The 21,533-nt window shown below is 39.1% G+C and overlaps 3 protein-coding genes across 4 annotated transcripts in view; 1 reads left to right on the top strand and 2 right to left on the bottom strand.

Moving 5' to 3' along the window:
- Positions 1–123: 123 nt before the first annotated feature.
- Chmp1 (charged multivesicular body protein 1) lies at positions 124–1,332 on the bottom strand. The gene is made up of 4 exons (XM_088037175.1): positions 1,146–1,332; positions 761–1,024; positions 508–709; positions 124–455 (listed from the first exon to the last, which is right to left on the bottom strand). The coding sequence occupies exons 1-4, from the start codon at positions 1,177–1,179 to the stop codon at positions 332–334; spliced, it is 624 nt and encodes a 207-aa protein (XP_087893301.1). The 5' UTR covers positions 1,180–1,332; the 3' UTR covers positions 124–331.
- A 129-nt stretch (positions 1,333–1,461) lies between these two features.
- fs(2)ltoPP43 (female sterile (2) ltoPP43) lies at positions 1,462–2,640 on the top strand. Its single transcript, XM_088037176.1, has 3 exons — positions 1,462–1,689; positions 1,739–2,073; positions 2,124–2,640. Exons 1-3 carry the CDS (start codon positions 1,534–1,536, stop codon positions 2,524–2,526), a joined length of 894 nt encoding a protein of 297 aa, XP_087893302.1. The 5' UTR covers positions 1,462–1,533; the 3' UTR covers positions 2,527–2,640.
- A 3,471-nt stretch (positions 2,641–6,111) lies between these two features.
- The window catches only part of ush (Zinc finger protein ush), an 82,077-nt gene continuing 66,655 nt past the window's right edge, over positions 6,112–21,533 (bottom strand). For both annotated transcript variants that reach the window (XM_088036684.1, XM_088036683.1), the window contains 2 exons: positions 7,226–9,414; positions 6,112–7,170 (listed from right to left, as the gene is read on the bottom strand). In XM_088036684.1, coding sequence (XP_087892810.1) covers positions 6,571–7,170; positions 7,226–9,414 — 2,789 coding nt within the window. In that variant the 3' untranslated portion in view covers positions 6,112–6,570. The remainder of the gene's footprint in view (positions 7,171–7,225; positions 9,415–21,533) is intronic.

The raw sequence follows: 21,533 nt of genomic DNA, 5'->3' as shown, positions 1-21,533 counted from the left end.
TTTCTATGGTAACAAATTTTCTTTTTTCTCATTGGTGGATTTATTGTTTTCTTACGAGAGCGGGACGGATTTAAATTTCTAACCTGACTTCTCGGGATTTTTAGGTTATGTTCAAAATGTCACTTACTGTTGATATTTTATTACAACCAGATAATAAAAAATACGTGTATAATAATTAACAAAATATCAAACCAACGTGTTACTTAAAAACTAAAACACATTTATTATACATAAGCATACACGTTAGCCTAACCTAGCTTGGACATATTTATAAAGCACTTTAAATTTAAATGTGTTGGGAATTAAAATTATGTTATCACAAATCAAGTACTTATTCTGCCTGCCTCAATCGGGCGAGTCGTTGAGTGAGTTCGTCTTGCTCGTGCGATGCTTCGCTTGGGGTTGCTATTGTGCCTCCCTCGACGCCGGACGGAAGCTCCAAATTCAACTCCAATCTGAAACACTCGCAATGAAACCCTACTCTGGGAGTAAAACACAGTTTCATACCCAGCTTCATCGGCAACTTCATGTAAAAGTCCATCAACTTCATTTTGGGGAATTAGAGTTGTGGTGGTTTGTGACATTGTGTTCTCAAGCACGTCGGTCTGAACACCTAAATCTTCAAACTGTGTCTCAAACTTGTCCATGACATTGGAAATTTTTTCGAGATTCATGCTTTTCATGGCTGCATCCATAGCCTTGACGACACCTTAATAAAGCATTAGAACACTGTGTTTACGTGAAACAATTGGAAATATACCTGCCATGTTGTTGGTGACTTTTCTGGTCATAATTGCTGATTGTATCTTGCTGGCTACTGCATCCACTCGGGCTGACATTTTGAGATAGTTTAGAGCTTGGTTCTTTTGCCTGATGGCGTTTTCCGCGTGGATTCTAGCGACCTCCATGTTCCCTTTCTGTATTGCTTGTTTTGTTTTGGCCTTTTCTTGTTTTTCTTCTTTTTCGCATCGTTTTGAGCTCCTTTCCAGTTCTTTGACCGCAAACTTCAAATTAAAAAGGTGTTCTTAGAGAGTTAAGGGTGTTACACGAAAATCTGATAGAGGAAACTGTTGGAGATCAAAGAATTTGGGTAATTTTGGGAATAACCTTGTAACGATTATAACCTATAAAACTTGAAAGGATACTGTCCATGGCGGAAGATGACATTTCGTTCCCCATTTTGTAACACTTGTTGTAAAACCTTAACACCGAATCCAACAAGTAATCTCACAAAAAACTAATAATTTCAATAACAAGCGATGACAAATGATTGACGTATTTCTGCAGATGACTAATAACAGGGCCGCCAACATAAATAATAAATATTTGACATTCTTAATTCAAGTTGTGAATTAAAACAAATAATCGTATCTGAACGCATCATAATTCATTTTTGTGTTGAAAATTACCTTGCTACTTCCATTAAAATACATTAAAAATTATTTCCCACAGTTGAAAACCTTGAAACTGTCAATTTTGTCAATTGTCAAGCAGTGTTGCCACCTGTCAAAATTAACGTTTATTGTTTCAAAAATGGCGGCTGTGATTCGTTTGAAAAGGCGTTTAGATGATCAACCTTCAGATGCTCTAATTTTAAATTGTAAGAAACGTAAAATTGATGGAAATGATGTAAAAGGAGATTCTGAATTATCTACAATTCTCAAGTTTGCGGGAACAATCCACAATCAGGTAGAAAATGAAACTTAACCTCACTTCTTACTAATGGTTTTTACAACAGGAAGATATCTTCGCTCATTTGAAAAAACCGACCAAGGTGGAGATAGAAGAACAGTTTAAAAAACATAACACTGATTTAGTCTCCAAGTTAAGGGCGCAAAAGCAACAAGACTCTAAAAATAGTCGATATAAAGTCGTGAACTGTTTTCGTTCACAAAATGATAGTTCAGATAAATCAATTGAAGGAAATGAGTCAGAGTACACAATTTATGATCTAGAAACCGACTGCAATGAGACTGAGCCAAAAACTTCAGAAGATGGGACCAAATATGTTTATGATTTGTACTACACAATGTCAGATTATCTTGGTGAAGCTCAGTTTGAGGACTATGTCAAGTATTGGTTACTTATCTAGTTATTAAATTTCACTAAATTTGTACTTTCAGTATGTATCCATACAATGATTGCTTAATGTATGGTTCCATGAGAGACAATGGTCTTAATGAGTTAGATAGTGATGACAGTGAAGATTCTAATGCAGAATGTAACTGGAAAAATGATTATCCTGATGAATCTGACATGGAGAGTGTAACTGAAGACGATATGCTTCAAGCAATGAAAAAATGTGATTTAAGTGATCTATCTAGTGATGATGGAGAAGAAGGGTTTATATACAGCGTAGATAGTGAATCTGCAGGGTTTGAAGAAGATATTGATGATACCGATGTACAGAGATACGGTGAACGTTACGCGAGATTTAAGGCGAGGCACAAGAAAGCTGTTGAAACGACTGGTGTAAATAACGATTTGTATTATGGAGATATAGATGAAGAGGAATATTATTATTAGTTAGATCTCAGTATTTTGTTTAATAAGTGTGTCAAATTTTGATTGTTTATGAGGAAAGCAGGTCTTCCTGTGTTAAATATCCCTAAAGTGCAAATATAATTATCTCATTTTTTAGTTTTTGTTTTTATGGTAGTTTTATTGTTCCCGAATAGAAAAAAAAACAGTTATTTACATCATTGCATCTCATTGTGGTTTGTAATTTGAAAACGCAACCCAAAATACATTAGCAGAGAGTTTCTGCATGCATTTGACGATTACGAGTTTGATGGTAAAATATCTAATATTTAGGATCATGATTTTCTTTTCGTTATAACGATTTAAAATTACAATTTGTGCCTATTTGTCAATAAAAAAGTCAATTAATATGAGGAGTTTTTGTTGACCTATTGATTTCCCTTTTTTCACCAATTATGTAATTAAAATTGTAATCCTGCCTATTTCAAAAATAAAGTCTTATGGAATGTTGATTCTGAGCCTTTTATTGCATTTAAAAAAAATTACATAATAATTAAATTTAAAACGTTTTTTAAGATTTTTGGAAATGGTGGATGCGCTATGAGTACATACATATAATTATTAACTTTATATAGATTTTGTTTTTCTTGCTGTTAAAATTATTTATTTAAACATTACTTAAATGGAATAAAATAATTTTTAAGTTGGAAAGGAAAATCGCAATATGTTTATTGCAAACAAGAATTTTCTTTTTTATGTTTGGTTAAGTTTTTTCATATTACTTTGGTTTAGAAATCTACGTAACTAATAAAAAACGAACTAAATTTTCTCTACGACCGAAGTGCCACACTTCATTTACAGTATGTTCAGATGTTGTGGACATTCCTAGGCATTCAAAAGCCCGAACACTTAAAATTATAAACATAAAATTTTTGAAATCGGAATAATGTAAGACCGGATTCTTAGAAAGAAAAGTGCGACAAGAACCTTAGAGAAGAAGACTATTAGAAATTTTAATCGGTTCTTAATAAGTTATTTGTTTACGTACGTGAAAAATTAGCACAGTTACGATTCTACGTGAAGTTATAGTTCTTCGAGATATGAGTACCAATAACTTAAGCGTGCTTCACAAATCAACTAGATGTTCACCGAAATAGATTTTCACGAGGTGTTAACAGAGGCATTTTTAAGGAGTTTTTTCAGGCCCAAAACAATGTTTAATTCTTTCAAGCTATATTGCAATTGAAATAGTAGCTTGAGATTTATTACTTGACCAAATCTCAGATCAGTAGTTCAAGCAGTTTGCAGGGGGCGATCAAAAAACAAAAATTTAATTTTTTCTATCGTTTAAATCAATAAAAACTACTTTTGAATTTGCAATAATACCCGCTTCTTAGCAACGCAAGTGTGAGAAAAACCATAGCAAAAACCGCATCTTTCCATCTAGTTATTTTGGAGATGGAACAAAAAAAAATTTGGAACTTGAAATAATTTCAATCTTTTCTAATTTAGTTATTTGTTGGTGTACCAAAAAAATTAGCACAGTTTTGGATTCTGCCTTAAAAATGCCATTAACTCAATTCGACCGAAAGCGTTTCTGTCTGTCGTAGTTCCGGAGATGTGGAGCAACATTCCAGAAAAAATATTCGGCGAAATAAATTTACATTGTAAATTGAAAAAATTGAATTTTCGAACTCGCGATATGTAAGACCAGATTTTTAGTAACAAAAGTGCGAAAAAAACGGTAACAAATATTACTGAGGATTATTGAGATGTGGTGGTAGTGATAAATATTTATTTCTTTTCACGATCCGAGTTAACAAACTCCTCTGACAATTTCAATAGAACACTTTTCGCAAAACCCTTTTTTGCAACCAGGGGCGAGAAATATAGTTTTACAAATTGTGATGATTGATATAATTAAACAAAAATTTAGATGTACCTAATTATAATGAAAGCAAACTAGTTTTCGTGTTAAGTTTAAATTTCAAGCTTAGACAAGATACTAAATATTCGTGCCATAATAATAATTTCTAGTCAACTCTTAAACAGCCTTCCCACTTTCAATATTCCATAGCCACACAACCTGTATAACCTGCATTTCCACGAGATTTTGCGAATACCCCTCGTAGTAGTTGGAAGTGCCGTTTTAAAAATGGCCGTGGGCAGCGGGGCGATATGTGGCTGCACTTATCGAATCTAGGTAATCTGAACCGACCATGCATATATTCCATGCACCCAGATAACTTCGTTTATTTATTATAGCCTTATGCAAATGATTCCCGTATCTCGGTAAAAATGCACGAGCGGCCGGCGATAGCGCGCGATATAGCTAATATTTTGCAACGACACGATAAAGCAAATAGAACTAAACCCACACATACAAAGATACAAAACAAGTTCGGTTGGACACTATTTTTCAATTTATTGATCAAATTTTGTTTGTTGTTTTTATCGGAAAAAACCACACACGAGTTTTGATTAGGCATTATGTTAAATGAGCTCGTTTTTTAGTTCGATGATTTCAGATAACGTTTTAATGGGGTAAAATTTATTAGTTAGTACCAAGTTTGTACAAAAGTTCTTAATTTTTTTTACCCACAATCAGTACATTTTGCAATTGTAACTGTACTTTCCATGAAGTTCTCGCTTATCGTAGTTTATTAAATCGTGACTACATGCAAAGACGTTAATTTCAGTAGTTAAGTATGGTACTTAATATTTTCATTTAACAGTATCGGGCAAGATAAAAAAAATAGGATGAAAATACACGGCAAAAAAGATGTTACAAAAACGTACTTTAGAATCAAGTCTAAGAACTTCGTGAAAACACAAAACCTCGTACCAAGAATAAGAAAAGGTACTAATATTTCGATACAATTGGTCTTGAAAACCGCAAAAATAATATCGACGTTCCTCTGCCCTCGTTATTTCATTCATAACTAGCACATAATATCTCCTATTGTCTCGTGCTTTTTTCAATTACCTAGGGTTTGTTTTGCTACTTGTTTAAGCCCCCTGACCTCAAACGCACCTTGCATGAAAGATGCAAATTACTTATATAGATTTTTACGTATTTTGCATAAATATTTAAAAAAGAATCTAAATTACTTCTTGCGTTATTTGAAAATAATCTTTCTCATCGATTGTAGTGTTATTTCACGCACTACAATTTATTAAGCTCAATTACGTAAGTAATTGTGGATAGCATTAGAGAGATAAGAAGAGAATAACACTCTTTGTTTCTTTTGTATCATAAAATTAGTTACGTGGCAGCTGGTAGGTGGGTAAATCTTAATAAAATATTCTAATCTTTTATCTTTCACCTTTAGATACGACTGTTGAACATTTATAGTGCGCGGATTTATTGTAATACTTTCTATTTTTAGTTCACCTTGTCTGAGGTATTTACCGTTGTGCAAGAAGTGATGAGGATAATCATATTTCAATTATTTATACTGAGTCACAATTTGTTTACCTTCAAAAAATAGAATCGGTCAAAATAAATGTTAATAGTGGTGGATGCGCCGGGTTAACTTTTTCTTTAACTTACCTTCATTTGCGTTGAGACGTGGCAAATAAGTTTTTTCAATAATAAAAAAGTGTTGTACAAATAAATAATTTATTGTCTCCAAGAAGGGTAATCACTGCATATTTATATAACCTTCGGTGGGTGTTTTGAACACCAAACAACTATATAATTATATAACATGAATTCACTTGTACATTAGCTATTTTCATTGCAACTCAGACATAGTCCCTTAAACGATATGAATAAAAGAGGCTTACGCTTATGTATGTCCCTACAAAATCCGATAAAAGGAAAATCATACACTACAGCTTTGGCATAACATTATGTTATTTCATATAATACAACTTAAACCTATAAAAATATCCATAAATCTTTACTTTATACAAAACAAAGCTTAAAAACTTATAAATTTTTACATTCATAGTTATAATGTTAACGTATTGCGATTATGTGTCGCTTTGCGAAAATCTACAAGATATATAATAACAAGTACGCGTATACAGAGGACTGGCCCAGATTTCAACACTTAAGAATCACTTGTTCTGTCTCTACACTTCTTACAACACCGAAGTTTCTGCAGCTCTCGTCGAATTGTTATTGTTATTAGCGGAAGCGGCGGTGATCTCCCCAGCATGACTCGAACAGTAAAACTTCTTATGCGCAATGAACGTCGAATAATAGTTAAACGAAATATCACAAGATTTACAGTACTTCGGTCCGGATTTGGATGCTTCTTGTAGAATCTCGTCTTCTTGTTCTTTCTTCTTCGCTATTTCTTCCGCGACCTTCTCTTTCGGCGAATCTTCAATAGGTGCTATGATTACTTCAGGTTCAATGGCTTCTTTTTTGATTATGATGTCTTCGTCGTCCAACGACGGCATGGAACGAGTACTGGCTTTGTCGGAGGAACCGTTGACAGTGACTTCTTCGGTGTCGCGAGGACTGTGGGCGATTTTGGCGTGTCTGAGGACGTTCGCTTTGTAGGGGGAACTGTACATGCACTGGGTACAGTGGTGTAATGTTTCGCCACGGCCTTCCGAACTTGGAGACGCCGCCCGGTCGTCGGTCACGCTGGGGGCACTCGCCGTCGGAGACACGTTCACTTCCATCACGTTCGCACTGTCATCCTCGAGGATGTAAGTGATGTACTTCTCCTCCTGGAAAATAAATCGTTATAAGTTGGGTACAAAGTTTTTTCTTTCGTGATATTACCTGTAAATCTGGAGACCTCTTATCAAAGTGCATCCGAATATGCGTCCTCATCCCTCTTAGCGTGTTGCCTTTGTATCTGCATATCGTGCACCTGTACGCTTTAACCCCCGTGTGCGACTCCATGTGTCTTTGAGCAGCACTAGCCGTGGGGCTGACTACGTCGCAACAGGGACATTTCCACCCCGAAAGGGCCCCCGTCGGTATGCACTGATGGCCAGGTTCAGCGACACCTCTGCATTTCCCACATCTTCGCACCTCTAATTCTCCACGTTTCAAGCAATAGTACGCTTGATGTGCGTTTAAGTTATCCAAAGAAGTGAATTTGATTCCACAAGCTAAACATATCAGCTGTTGGTATTGTCCGGCGGGACTGGTGGTACCAGCGCTCCTGGGACTGATTGGAGGACTACCCGATGTTTTTGATCCATCGTCTTCTTGACTCCGTGCTGAGCAGTAGTGTTTCTTGTGGATAACATAGTTTTCATGTTTACAGAAAACTATGTTGCACTCTTTGCATTTGGAAACGCCTTGCTTTACAAGGACTTGAGGGGTTACGGGGGGTAAAGTGGGAAGCTCTGCTAACCTCATCTGGACTTCCGGTGGGAATAGGGCTAAAGATCCGGCTCTCATTAGCAGTGGATGAAGTCCTGGGGGAATGTCGAATATGGTTGGGTTGGCTTCTGGACTAGTTCGCGAACGTTCGTTTGTTGAATTAGATTTCGGCGTTGATCTAGACAGTCGTGGGCTGTTGCTTCTGGAAGTTTCATCGTGTTTGCGTTTTGGAGAAATGCTTAAGACAGGAGAAGCACCGGTATGTGACAGAGGTGTTGAAGGAGGTGATCCGTGGATTGATGGCACACATTCGATTTTCTCCGGTGTTGGAGATCTATGCTTCATATTTTCTTTCTCCTGGTCGTCGCCTAAATCAATGACCAAGTTTTTCAGTTCAGGCGATTTTCTTATGCTGAGATCCAGAGGTGCAGATGATATTTCTTTGTTATTGATATTTTCCTTGGGTTTGTTGATCGCTTTTAACACTTCTGTGGGTTGTGGAGGAGGATTATTGAGAGCTTGTGTCATCGGTTGCAAGGTACCATTAGGAAGCAAGAAACAAGGAGTGTCGGGATTAGGCAGACCGGCTGCTGATGGAAGAAGACCAGGAAGAACACTAGCGCTGCGGAATAACGAATATGGCACAATGATGATGGGGTTGGTTGGTAACGCTAGGAAAGGTTGTTGAGGAGGAATCTGAGTGCCTGGGGAAGGAGGTGTTCGACAAGTAGTGTCAACCGGAGAGGTTGGGGACGATCCAGATGTGCAACTTGAAGTAGTTTTCGAAGCGACGTTTGCTCCAGACTTTACAACATGTCGGGAGTTGCAATAATGCATTTTGTGGGCTCTGTAGGTCTTTTGCGAACTAAACCGTATGTCGCATTCGGCGCAGTAGCGATCTTGACTATCATTAGAAGCGTCGCCGTTTGGCATTGTTGTAGTGGCAACGTTGACGGGACTAGGAGAAACAGTATGCATTCTCATATGTCGGTTCAAACTGACTTTTTTATCAGCACTGTAAGTACAGTGGGTGCAAGTGTATTGTTTCCCGGTGCGTATATTCTTGGTGGAAGGCTCCGAAGGATCTTGATCCGACTGACTTCCACTTGCTTCAACTCCGCTGGCGGACTTAGCGTCATCATCTGTAGGCTTATTGGCTCGGTGCGAGCAATAATACGTTTGATGCGCCTCCAAAGTACTCAGCGATGAGAACCGTATTCCGCAAGGTGGACAGACGAAAAGAGGTACACTTGGTTGTCGCGCAACCTCTGGAGTGTCAACCGGTCTAGGTTCAGAAAGATTAGGTATAAAGAAACCTCTGGAAGCTAGAGCGGTTTGTATGGCAGAAGGTAAGGCTGCTAGATATTCGCTCGGTGACTGGCTGGTTTCAATTTCGGTTTTTAAACTAGGAATGGTGACGTGCTGCGATTGAAGTGCTGGATCGGTGGCCAAATTCGCCTTAAGCCTGATTCGAGGTGGTGATGACTCCGCTTCGGTTTTGATCGTAGTTTTTGGATCATCCTCGTCTGATTTGTCTGGACTCTTGCTTTTGGCCGGCGGTGTAGCGGAAGAAGGTTTTTCAGAATTAGTTGTGGCAGTACTGTTTTCATCGGTGTTGTTCACCCATTCTTCCTCCCCTGAAACAAAATGCAAATGTTAACGGATGAATGTCGTCGCTTTACCAGGAAACATGAGAAAAGATAGCATCGGGAGCGGGTACTTGATACTCGGAGGTGATAAGTAATAAAATACTGCTCGGTCGGTTTAAGTTATTGCTGGTCTCCGATAGATGGGAACGGGAGAACAGGTTGGTACAAATGCATCAGTGATAAGAGCGAGCAGTACACGGGTCGCGCATGTCGCAGCCCTCTTCTAATGAAGCAGTCCGTCAGAACTGCCCACGCAAGACCTGTAGGTACACAAGCGTACATACATCACTTCGCCACCAAGTGTTAACGACGCCCATTCCAAAAAGTACTTTGATTGAATCTCGTTTCAACCTCCCAGAAGTTTCCATTGTTGTCAATTTGGAAACAATAGCAATAACACCAAGCAAAAATGCTGATAGCGTTCGAGATTAAAAGATATTAGGAATTAATAAGACTCTGGATGGGAATTCTCGCGAACGATAACAATCTTTAATTAGAGTTCGGAATGTGTAGCCGAAGAGATTGGGATCTGTATAGGTATAGGCAGGGTTGCCTCGTTCGATTGTGTGTATGTGTGAGTCTAGTGCGTATGTGTGTGAACTGTCGATAACATCGAAAACTGTTATTAATTACATGGCCCCCGGCTTGAACCAATATGTACAGAGCCGCCGTACGCAACAAACTGCATTAACCGGTGTCAATCATGAATGTCGCCGTAATATGGTCTGTTTCTCGTTAGTACCGTTTTACAACTTGTTAAGTGTCTTGTTGTTTACATCGACCAATAACTGACACGACACTACTTAATAACTACAGATCGAAACTAATTAATATAGAAATTCGTTACCAATCGGCAACGACAATCTTCTTCATAACGAGTTCACTTTGAAAAAATACTGGAGTGGGTACTCATTTACAAAGTCAAATTCAACAATCCGGTTCTGCGCCATCAGGACACGGTTCAGAGATGTACATACAGGGTGATTTTGAAATAGAGGCGGAAAAAATCCATTACAGCTTATTGTAAATGAAGGCATTTGGTAGGTTTCGTTTTTTAAATCGCTGTCTCAATTTTAAGAAAAAAATTTAAAAAATTGATTCCAATTTTCATGCTACGCCAGTGATTACTAAGGTTGCTATGCATAGGAACAAAGTGGCGCCGAGTAAGGTCCGGATTTTGGAATTTTTATCTTTACCTTAAAATTAATAAAAATCACCGAAAACGTCTTTTACGCATTTCCGTAAAGCCGTGTTTTTTTTCCGCTACTATTTCAAAATCACCCTGTATTTAAAATTTGGTTTGTTTTCACTTAAAATTTTAAAAGCAATAAATAGTCCGATACTGTATTGAAAAGGTAATTAAATAATCTTTTCGACGAACAAATTTTTGAACTCATCATTAGTTTCAGTAGTTTCCAAAATATAAGTGAGTTATTTTAGAGATTACCTACACGAGATAAAATTAACCGACGAGGCTTGCCATACAACAGTTTATTCAATATGTCGCAATTTTCACCTAACATTAATAATTATAGAAAAAGCAGTGAAAAAAAATCGTGTACAAGACTCTCGCAAGCTCATAGCGAAAGCTCGCTCAGATGCAGCTCTTCGACTACTGTAAATAACTAGTTATGTACTGATGAGATAATGTAATCAATCTTCTTGAACTTAAGATTTCTTTAACGACAAGCAATGTCAAAATTTTTCATCATCAAGACGTTTTCTGATCTGTTTAATTAACGACGCGAGATAACAGCTCGTTTCATAGTGCCTCAGAAAAAGTTTAAGAACAACTTTGAAGAAAACCCCAAAAATCTTGAGCCAAGAATCTTGTAGTCTAGCGCAATTTATGACATCTTTTCAAAATAAATTCCAGTTCTTATTATGGAGCTAAAGTTCATCTAAGCCGCGCTCAAATATGGATATGAAATACTAGAGGAAATTCTTCGTGGAGGTGAAGTAGCCGGTAAAAACGCATTGCAGATAGATCACAGTTCGCTACTAGCCCATAAACATTACTTAAAGTGGTGGGATACTGGTCTTAAAATAATCAAGTTATCGCCACCAACTATCGCTTATCTCCTCCACTAATGTAAGTCTAGGAATTTATTTTAAAAATAACCCTCTTAGAATAAACAAGGAGAACGTAACGATAATTAGAGAAAAGATAGCATAAAACCGCTGATAAAAGGGATAAAATACGGCTCCTCAATTTGTATTGAATACGATACTAATAGGCCATAAATGTGCGATTAAAAAGTTGTATGTGCTATCAGCCAGTGGTTATCGTCCAACTGGTAACGACTTTTATTTTGTATCTGCCACCGCTGTGACCTTAGCATTCGTTCACATATACCTCATTCCATGTTAATTTGTGCACGACTGTAATGGGAAAGTAAAGCAATAATAATAATCGCGAGATTAGAAGCTAATTTATTAGTGGTGTTACTTCTAAATACACGCGAAATTAAAATGCTACAAACACAGATTTTCCTTGTCCATTATTTGTTATTGGAGGTGTCGAGGTGCTTTACATTAGATAGTAAAAATTTCAATAAAAGCACGTAAATATCCATGAATAAGATTATGATAAGTAAAATGGAAGCAATTGGAATAAACGCTTCCTTAATTGTGAAATACATATTATTACAAGAACACGGCGATAAAATAAAGTTAATGCCGCGATAACTACAAAGTTGTGACAGAATAATAAAATTGATAAATAATGTATTTACAATTTTTCAAAACCTCTGTTAACGATTTTCTTGTATCTAACGGCACTTTGAGCCTTCTTTTATCTCTTCAAATTTGAATAATAAAACCTCCTCGTTCCTCATTTGAAAATCAGAAGATCGCTTATTTAATTCCAATTGATTTTTCCTTTCGCCTCGCTTCCGTGTGGAGCGACTGTGTAAGCTATCCCACGCTTTACCGATCCAAGATGCACTAACCCGCAATTCCAAGATCGCACCAGGCATTCCTGCAAGGAAGCTGTGCGTGTACGAATAACATTTGCAGCAGCCATTACAAGCGATTATCGAACGGATGTGATCGTGTACTTATCGCCCGTTCAAGTCTCCAGTTAGACTCGTGACGACTTTACCAATCGCTCGAAATGTAGAGCGACTTAAAATACTAATGGACGATGTAAATTTTTATTGAAAGTGAGTTTCGTGTGTTTTTGGAGGAAGTTGGAAGTTGTTGGAATACATATATGGTACTGGCGTCTCGCGGTGGGCCACGCGACGCCCCAGCGATATGCAAATGTACGAGATCGTGACGCACGACACTGTACGACACACTGCTACCGCTCTAATTAAGTCAATAGATTCATTCCACAACACAATCATTTACTTGCTGCTTATTACATTTTCATGAGGTTGGCCAGTTTGCGAAAATAAAGTAATTTAGATTGATGGCTGCTGGGGGAATTACGATAACACTTCATAATGTAACGTCCGTCGCGGCGATTTTCGTTAGATACGGCCAGTACGGCAAAGGAACAATGTTTCCAGAGGTCATAACTTTTCTTGATTTCTTTACAAAGATTACAGCAGGAATGGCGACTTACTTACAAAGGAGCAAATGTGGGACAGGAAGAGTGAAAAAATTATGAACAAAGTGGTATTATTATCTCGGTAATGATTAGTGTAATTAAACAAAGCCGCGATGTCAAAGTGTTCCAATTGTGAGTATGTGAGTAATGCGAGCAAAAACGCCGTTGTAAGTAAAAGCGCGCGAAGCGAGCATTCAGCCGTGTAGTCTGGAGCGGTAGATCGCTATGATTTGTGGGGGTAAGTGGATGTTTCCTCCAATTCATGAAAAAGTCCGGGTTGAGCGGCGGTGGCGGCGGCGCGGAGAGCCTTACCGTCGGTATAATTATAAATCAATGTCTTATGCTAATGTAGCGTGATCGATAGATGGTATCGAGTGCCGCCGCTGTATAAGAGGAAGTTATAAATCGTTTCAAATCTAAAATTGATCTGTGAATTCTATCCGCATTAAATCGGCGGGCACACCTCTGTCATCTGCAGACATTTTATGCGCTATCGAGCTCACCAGCGAAACTTTTTTAAAGGTTTAGGGAGATAAGGTGAGAAATGTGTTAAGGGATGATTAAAAGGCCGGAGCGACGCTGCCAGAGCAGATAACACCGCCGGGTATGGTTTATTCCGTCGCACGTATCTCGACGGGACTCAATCACTCTCTCTCTCCGGTTGAGCTACTAATCACCTGGCCCGCCGCCGCCGCCCCCACCGAGCGGACTTCTCTCCTTACATAATGGACCCCGCAGCCGAGGTCCCGATAATGATAACGTTTTTTGTTGAATTAATCCTCACTGGAAATGCATTCATACTTCATATCTCGGCTAATGGACGCCGTTTTTCATTTGTCCGGACAACGTATTCCTCTACCCCATTGGCGTGTCGCCCCTTCAAGATTATTTCCAAAGGGCAGCTACCGGCTCTCTGCCCCACACTGCATGTTAATTAAGTACTTCATCTACACTGTCCAAATATAATATCAGTAATTATATACCAAAGATGACACTTTTCTCATAGGCAACCCAAAATACGCTTGTAGGAGAGAAATTTAATTTCACAGTTTTCAAGATAGTAGTGAAAAAAAATTATATTTGGGTCGCGTTTGGTTCATTAGTCCCTAATTGAATTCCTGTCCTTTCACACCGCTTCCTATTTGGGATTTCCATTTCGCCGTAGCTATCGGTATTCACAAAATGATTCCTTCTTATCTTCCACTTCTGCTCAGACCAATCGCCGCTGATTGCGCCTTTACCATTTTGAGCAACGCCTTTGGAACGTTTCGGTGTACTTAATTGGCAGCAGACAAAGCAGTATCGTCATATTGCAAACGTATTGACCTCGTTTAATTTTATATCCACTTGTATAACTCGCGAGATTACCGATAGTGATCGAGAGTGTTCCTTAACAGTCTTGGTGTGATGGTTTCAATAGCAGCCGGCGCCACAGTAAAAGAGTAGCAGTCAATCCACCATTCCTCCGACGAGATAATAGAGAAAAATTTCGATAAGGGACCATAAAAGCATTTAAATGATTAGTGGTAACGTTCGTTTTTTTTTATTTTTAGTAGTCTGGATGTTCGTTTGCGCCATCATCGATTGAATGAGATTCCATTAATCAAGGAGAGTACCTAACGAATTCTCTTTTTTTTGGTTTGAATGACCGGGAGCTGTGAACTACACGTGTTCTGGGGAAGGTTAAGCTTTAGTGACGTTAATAATAGTGCGGCTGCGACACGGCCCACTAATAGTGGCTACCGTTCAACGCCCATCGCCCCAGGACCACTCTCGGATTAACATCACGAGATTTAAAATGGTTTATCCTGCAGCAACCGGAGGATGCGGCGAAATTATCAAAATGTCAAACAAGAGCTTTTTCGTTGCCGCGCGTTTCCTCGGACACGGCTCGTTTCTTTTCTTTCTGTTGCAAAATAGTGTAAACTGCACGACACAACACATCTGATAGAAATCTGATGAATAATCCAGGTTCATTGTTGAGTTCTCTTATCTCGTCATCGTTACCATGAGGTCTGTCCGCCAATTAACATAATTGTAATTATAGCGTAGTGTCACGAGGTGTCAGTGCGATTACACATCTCCTTTAGTGAATCAAGTGTTAGTCGGGGACACAAGAGTGTCGCGGTGAGAGGCCGAAGGAGTTGCTAACAAGGCTGTCCACACCTGCTGAGAGCGCTCTCCTTATCAATCAGCAATCGTAAATTGTCAGCGCCGTACAACATTGGAATTAAATAAAGGAAGCATAGTTGTCCACCACAAGTACCTCATAAATTTCCCCCGACAATTTATTTTGACATGGAGAGTTTCTAAATTTTAATTACATACAAGTTATTAGACCGTCAACACCTGAAATCGCCAATTTGCATTTTTGATTGGAACCCAGTATAGAACTTTTTCTCACAACTGTTATCTCGAGGTAGCCGACTTAATAAATCTAACAAAGTTGCAGGCTGGATGGCCGCGAATAACATCTGCGATTTCAAGATATCGGCACTCGATTCGTCTTCTTTGACATTTTTGTTACGGTCAGGGGCGACGACAGTTCAGTTTCGTTTAATTTTGGTATGTTTCTGACTTTTATGAATTATTTATGTTGTGTACCAACTAACACGTCTATTTTATGTCGTGTCTCTCTTATCGCACCTGACGATCGATTGGGAATGCGTAGGTATTGCCAATGCGGACCCGATTGGATGTTCCTAGAATAAAGCGCAATCATGGCTATCCCTCGGTACTTTAAACCGTGTCTACCGTTTAGTGGCATTTGCGACAGACACACACTCTGGGTATAAATTAGCAGAAGAAATAACTGATGCCGCTTTTTTGCAATTAGACGCCATAAATGTTTCTGTTTGATTCACGACGAACGATTAATTTTTTTTTTAAACCGCGCATCCTTTACAGCCTGCAAAGATAAAATATTGAATTACATCAAGCTAAATTCGAATGGGATGTTTAATTCGGAATAATCTTAAGACATAAATGCAATTTTTGTTCTTTGAAGGCTTTTATGTTTCGGAAGATATCTAAACCTCATTTTCCTGCAGATATTTTAAAATGCGACTCTGGGATTGGTCTTTTAACAAAGCGAGTTATACAATACTGGTGTTTTTAAACCGCTACTCCCGTGGAATGTCAAATAAAAACTGTTAGATTTGTGAAATTCTCACTAAAGCTTGTATTCATTAATTATAGGTATCTAACTTATCCCTTTCAAATCCTGCAGGAAAAATGAAGTATAAGTAAAGCAAGGTAAAATATTAAATTAGTGGGAAAATAGAGTAACAGATTTTCGTCAATACTGCAGGAATATCAAAATATATTATAAGTTTCTAGTTATCAAAATTTTCTCATCGAATGAATTCAAAAAACGTCTCAATTAGAGACAGTGTAAAATAAACAAGATGTCCAGAAGTTTGTAGGAAAGTGCGGGTAAATTAAGAAGAGTATAAATAAAAGACTAACTGAGAGAGTCTATCAGTCTGAAGCAAAGTGGCAAAGAAGCCGCAAAAACCAGCAACAGTGCCCAGTTTTTTATATCAGCTTCTGAATTGGCATAGACGGTGACGAAGTTCTTTTACCCGAAGTAGCAAATGATGTCGATAATGAGCGCCCCTGTGCGAAAGTCGTTAATAATAGAATGTAGTCGTAGCAAATAAAAGATGTAATCGTAAAATTGTGCAGCTATTGACCAGTTAAAAGCCCAGTAAAAAATCGCTTGTTAACAGAAAGCCTGACGGTAAAACATTGAGTGAGGCGTGCGATCCGCCTGAAAAATGCATTCCTCACACATTGTTGTGTTCGACTCTGTTGCAATTTGCTCCACCTGGTAATAAATACAACGGGATAAATACGGCCACCGCGTATAATCGTCTACAACACCATAACTCAGCGATCGACCATTACTTTGAGCATACAATTACCTAGTCTGGGAAACTGAGAGAGAGTCGATCTAAGATCAGCATAGCTACAATAGCTATTTGTAAATAGCGGAGTGGACCAAGATGGTAGCGCTGATAGCTAATCTTGCCGCTGCAGGCTACATTAAAAAATCAATGCCGATATATGGCGGTGGTCCGACCATTGTATGTTAAATGGAAGGACAATTAGAACTGCAACAGCGCTCTCTGCCAAGTTCGCCACTTCAATATGTTACTTTGGCAAGTTGGACGACACCACAGCTTTTAATTGCAGTAGAATAGAACGCATATAGCTATGATGGATTGAACGGTAGATTGAAATTATGAATACAGATTTGAGCGACGTTTGCTTATCGACAATCACTAGACTCGAATTAAAACAGTAGCTGGTTATTCTCGCTGCTCTATCAATGGGGAATCAACTATAACCAGTCATGTCACTTGGAATAATCCTTCGGGACGTCTTAATCAATTTGTACAAGAAACGGAATCATCTTTTATGGGCGACAGGCAATTAGTTGGACGGTTAAAAACAGATCATAGCTCTGAAGAGATGGGAAATGGTCAGCGGCCTCTACGATAACTGATGCAGACTGCCAATGGCTAAGGTGGCCTAATTAAAGTAGATTCTCTGGGAACAGATAGCACGAGACTATCGGGGAAAGATAAGGAAGCCAGCGACTTCGAACAGCGCGACTGACAGCTTCCAGACGGAGCTCATTACAGTGAGGCTCTATCAAGATGAAAAAGAGACACACTGGGTGGGTGAGTGGCCATCACCGGTTCGCTAGAGCGCTGCTTACCACTCCCCTAATTATGTGCTTGTTTACAAGGTGCCCAAAAGCCAATCAATTTAGCACGCGGAGAAGTGACAGAACAAGCATGATCAAGGCGATGAATAACAATAAATTTCGATCGCTTCTAGTCACGGTGAAAGCCTTCAACAGAGACAAATGGCCAAATTACCAGCTTATTTCCACTTGGTAGGTGCCTAATTGTTGTCCGCACTCCGCGCTGTATAATTCGTTCGGTGTAATAACCGAGTAAACATGTCAGAATGGCGGAACGGCGTTCAAAAATCCGCCTGGAGCGAGACACCCACAACGTCAACTGATAACGAACTCATTTTTTATCGTGGCCGTGGAATGCTTAAAGCATGTATGATTTATAGTTGTTTATATTCCCCGCGGTCGATGCGTTTATGTAACGATTTTGATGTATCGATTGGACACAGTTCCTGGCCGTAATGATAACCTGTTCGCATCTGATAACGAAAATGTGCATTTAGTAAACGGGCATTTATCGAGTTTACTCGTGATAACATCTTGAGAGGTTCTGTCAATAATAAGTACGCGGTTTCGTGGAAAAGACGATCTCGGAGTCTCCTTTCTTCAGATTTAATTATCGAGTTATTCGATGACTGTGGAACAAGATATAATTTGTCTCATTAAATTTCCGAGACTGTGTTGTGGCGTTCCGTTTGGGGTAAATCCCGAAAACAAGTTAATTCATTTGCTACATTCCGGCCCTGGCTTTGTTATGCAGATTCGTTATCACGGGCGTCTATTCTTCGGTGTTCCTGGCCGTGATTCCGATCGCTGAGTTCGAAAAAGTTTTCTAATATGCTCTTCCTGCACAAGTTAGTCTTGCGACATATGCGAAAAGATGACCGTCTTCGTCGTGACACAAAGAACTAGTCCGTCCCATATTCAAAGTAATCTTTCCACGAATCAAAAACACTTTTAAAATATAATACAGCGGCATTTTTCTTTTATTCCCTTCGTTTGTTTGTGTTTTTATCTCAGCTTAGATATATTTGAATTTTTAAACGGCGAGATGACTAAAACGGGAAAGAGATATTGTAAAATTGTTGAAATAATTTCCAGTTCTGATGTTTATCAAACAAAGAATGATCCAGAAATGGAATTCTCATATACATAGAAACAACACGCAAAAACACAAGAAATGTTTTATCAGTGCCTATCAGATCGCCGCTATTTTAATTGAACGGCTCCAGGACCGGCTACCGCTTTTTCCGACGTCTTCGAATACATTTTTTAATCGATAGAAACGCATCAGTTCGAAGGTGCGGTCACAAAATTGCAAAACCAGCTCTCTGTCAACAAGATAAACCGATAAAATGACCAAACTGATGGACGATAAGGTATTATTGTGAGTTTACAACGGCGCGATGCATACAAACAGACTGACATCCTGTGTCGGTATTAAATATTCATATGTGATAGTTATAATACAATATTTACAAAATGTTATGTAAGTCTACCTAGATAGATATGGCGTCGGCACCAAAAGCCAGTTTCGGTGGGAAATGCGCGATAAATGCATCATCGAGATAAAACATGAATGCAACCATGTGCAATTTTTGATTATAGCGATTGTGGCGTGCAATAATAATATTATCGTGCGTTTTTCCATAGGGTTCCTTTTGTATTGTTTTCTAGTTGCAGGCCACATTTCGGACTCCCATAGAAAAATTGCGCCGGGGCCAAGCTGAACATGAGATAAAATTCGCTGCTTTAATTACACTGTCTACTAGGTCAGGAGTTAATGAGCCAACAATGCCGATCCGGAATTAGAAACACAGTTTTATCTCGCCGCTCCAACTACAAAACCTATTTTCGATGCATTTTTCGCGAATAAAATCCATCTGGTTCAATGGTTTATTGTCAAACAGCCCACGTCTACAAAAAGTGATTTTGGTGAAGTGTAGCAAACATGTCCTTGCCGTTGCACGGTGGAGCTGGTGCAGGTCGTATCAGTCGTTATCTCTTTGCACCAGCCGCCATATTACTTTCTTATCTCACTGTCTCGTTTCCTACTTCCAGGTCGTATCTTTGGCGCTATCGGACGGCGAACAGGCCCGTATACCCCCAACAGCTACACCCCCACATGGAACGGTATCGCCGCCAACATCGCCCCACATACACATACGTGTGTTTATGTGCTGTAGATAACGCCCCGATTAATACCGCGACATCGGAGAAAACTCGAGACCAAGGCGGCCCGCACCGTATTTCTCTACTGCTTGTTTCCGCAACTTGGAATTATTGAAACATCAAAAGATCTTACTTGGTTCCAGATGAATTTACTCGGGGATTAGTTAGTTTGGATCTTTATCGGATTTCTTATTCCGTGAAAACGGCGGAGGTGCGAGAATTTTTATCGCGGCGATGCTATCTTGAACATCCTGTATTTAAATCGGTCATTATCACTGAAGTGAAGGACCTTGGGAACAAGGCATCATGCCGGATTTTGAATTTTTTAAGTTGGTGTAATTTTAACCACCCTCAGTTGGTCTTTGATGTTAAAGAAACGGTCCGTTTTATTCGCTGAATGCAGGTTCCGGGGGTGAGAAGTTGTGGTAAGATGTTTAGAACATGTTCCGGAGAGTCCGGTGGTCAAGTGGTGGGGAGCGTAGCCACCGTAGCCGCCGTTGCTTGTGTAGGTGCGCGCCTCTTACAAGTCTAGAAACAGCAAGCGAACAGCGACCGGAGAATACGATGTAAGATATGCATGTCTTCAGACAGACCACAGAATAGTTAGAGATGTGTAGATAAGACGCAATGAGAACACTGTCCTGTGGTATATTCAACGTTGTAGATAAGATTACACAGTGTGCTCCTCCCGGACTCTTCCTCCCTTGAAGTTGGAGATAAGTAACCTATATGAAAAGTTACAGTTAAAGTGTGCGCTTGTTTCCGATAAAAATGCCAAGTTTTATCTCGCGCCCTTGTTTACCGGCTGAGTTGAAACTTTTGAATAAAGCGCTGACCGACTGACATAACTCTCTGTCTTGTTCATCTCGAGGACTGTTATGAAGTCGATGCAAGACTGAGATAAATTATGGGGAGATTTGGGTCAGTAGATTAGGAACGAGATTGCAACGAGATGTTTGCGTAACAGCAGTGTATACCTGATGTTTTCGAGATATAAAAACGCCCAGACTCTTCTAAAACACATAAAACGTCACATAAAACGTGTGCCATACACCACTATAACAGGACAGAATTGCCTTGTTTTATTCGCCGGGCGCTTAATTATTCATGCAGGATTTCCCGACGTTTTCACTGTTTTCCACTGCACGAGGTACAGGACGTCATAACTATAGCGTGCAGTTTACGACATCTACATATTTACAGGGCTAAAAAATCGCCAAGAAAATTCGTGCTTTGCGAAAAATAAATCAAGATGACACCAGCAAATTGAAAAAACCGGACAAATTATCATTCTCGTCCTGATAAGGATATCCTCCAAAACAATAACCGGCGGCAACAATAACTGGATCATAAATATTCTAATCGATGGGTGTCAGGCGGGTGCAGAGGATATCGTTTTAATAAACCGTCATGGTTGGAGCCGCTAAAATAAGAGCGAAAATGTGATCTATCTGTCATCTGTTTTAATGACATAATCAAAAGCTGAACGCGTTAACCTCTCCAAAGCTGGAAAAGGTAGATTCGACATGCGCCCTCTTCTAGATGAATTTATCACAGATCAGCACCAATTTAGGTCGTAATTATTGCGCTACGAAGATGGAGTCACTTGTAGAAATACAGCAAGGTTGCAATTCTTCCTTATCTACGATCAGTACGGGCAATTCTTTCGCG

The sequence above is a fragment of the Gnatocerus cornutus genome, chromosome 5, assembly GCF_029298725.1.
Source record: "Gnatocerus cornutus isolate USDA-ARS CGAHR chromosome 5, icGnaCorn1.1, whole genome shotgun sequence".
Taxonomy (NCBI): Eukaryota; Metazoa; Arthropoda; class Insecta; order Coleoptera; family Tenebrionidae; genus Gnatocerus; species Gnatocerus cornutus.
This window is presented reverse-complemented; position numbering and strand designations above follow the sequence as displayed.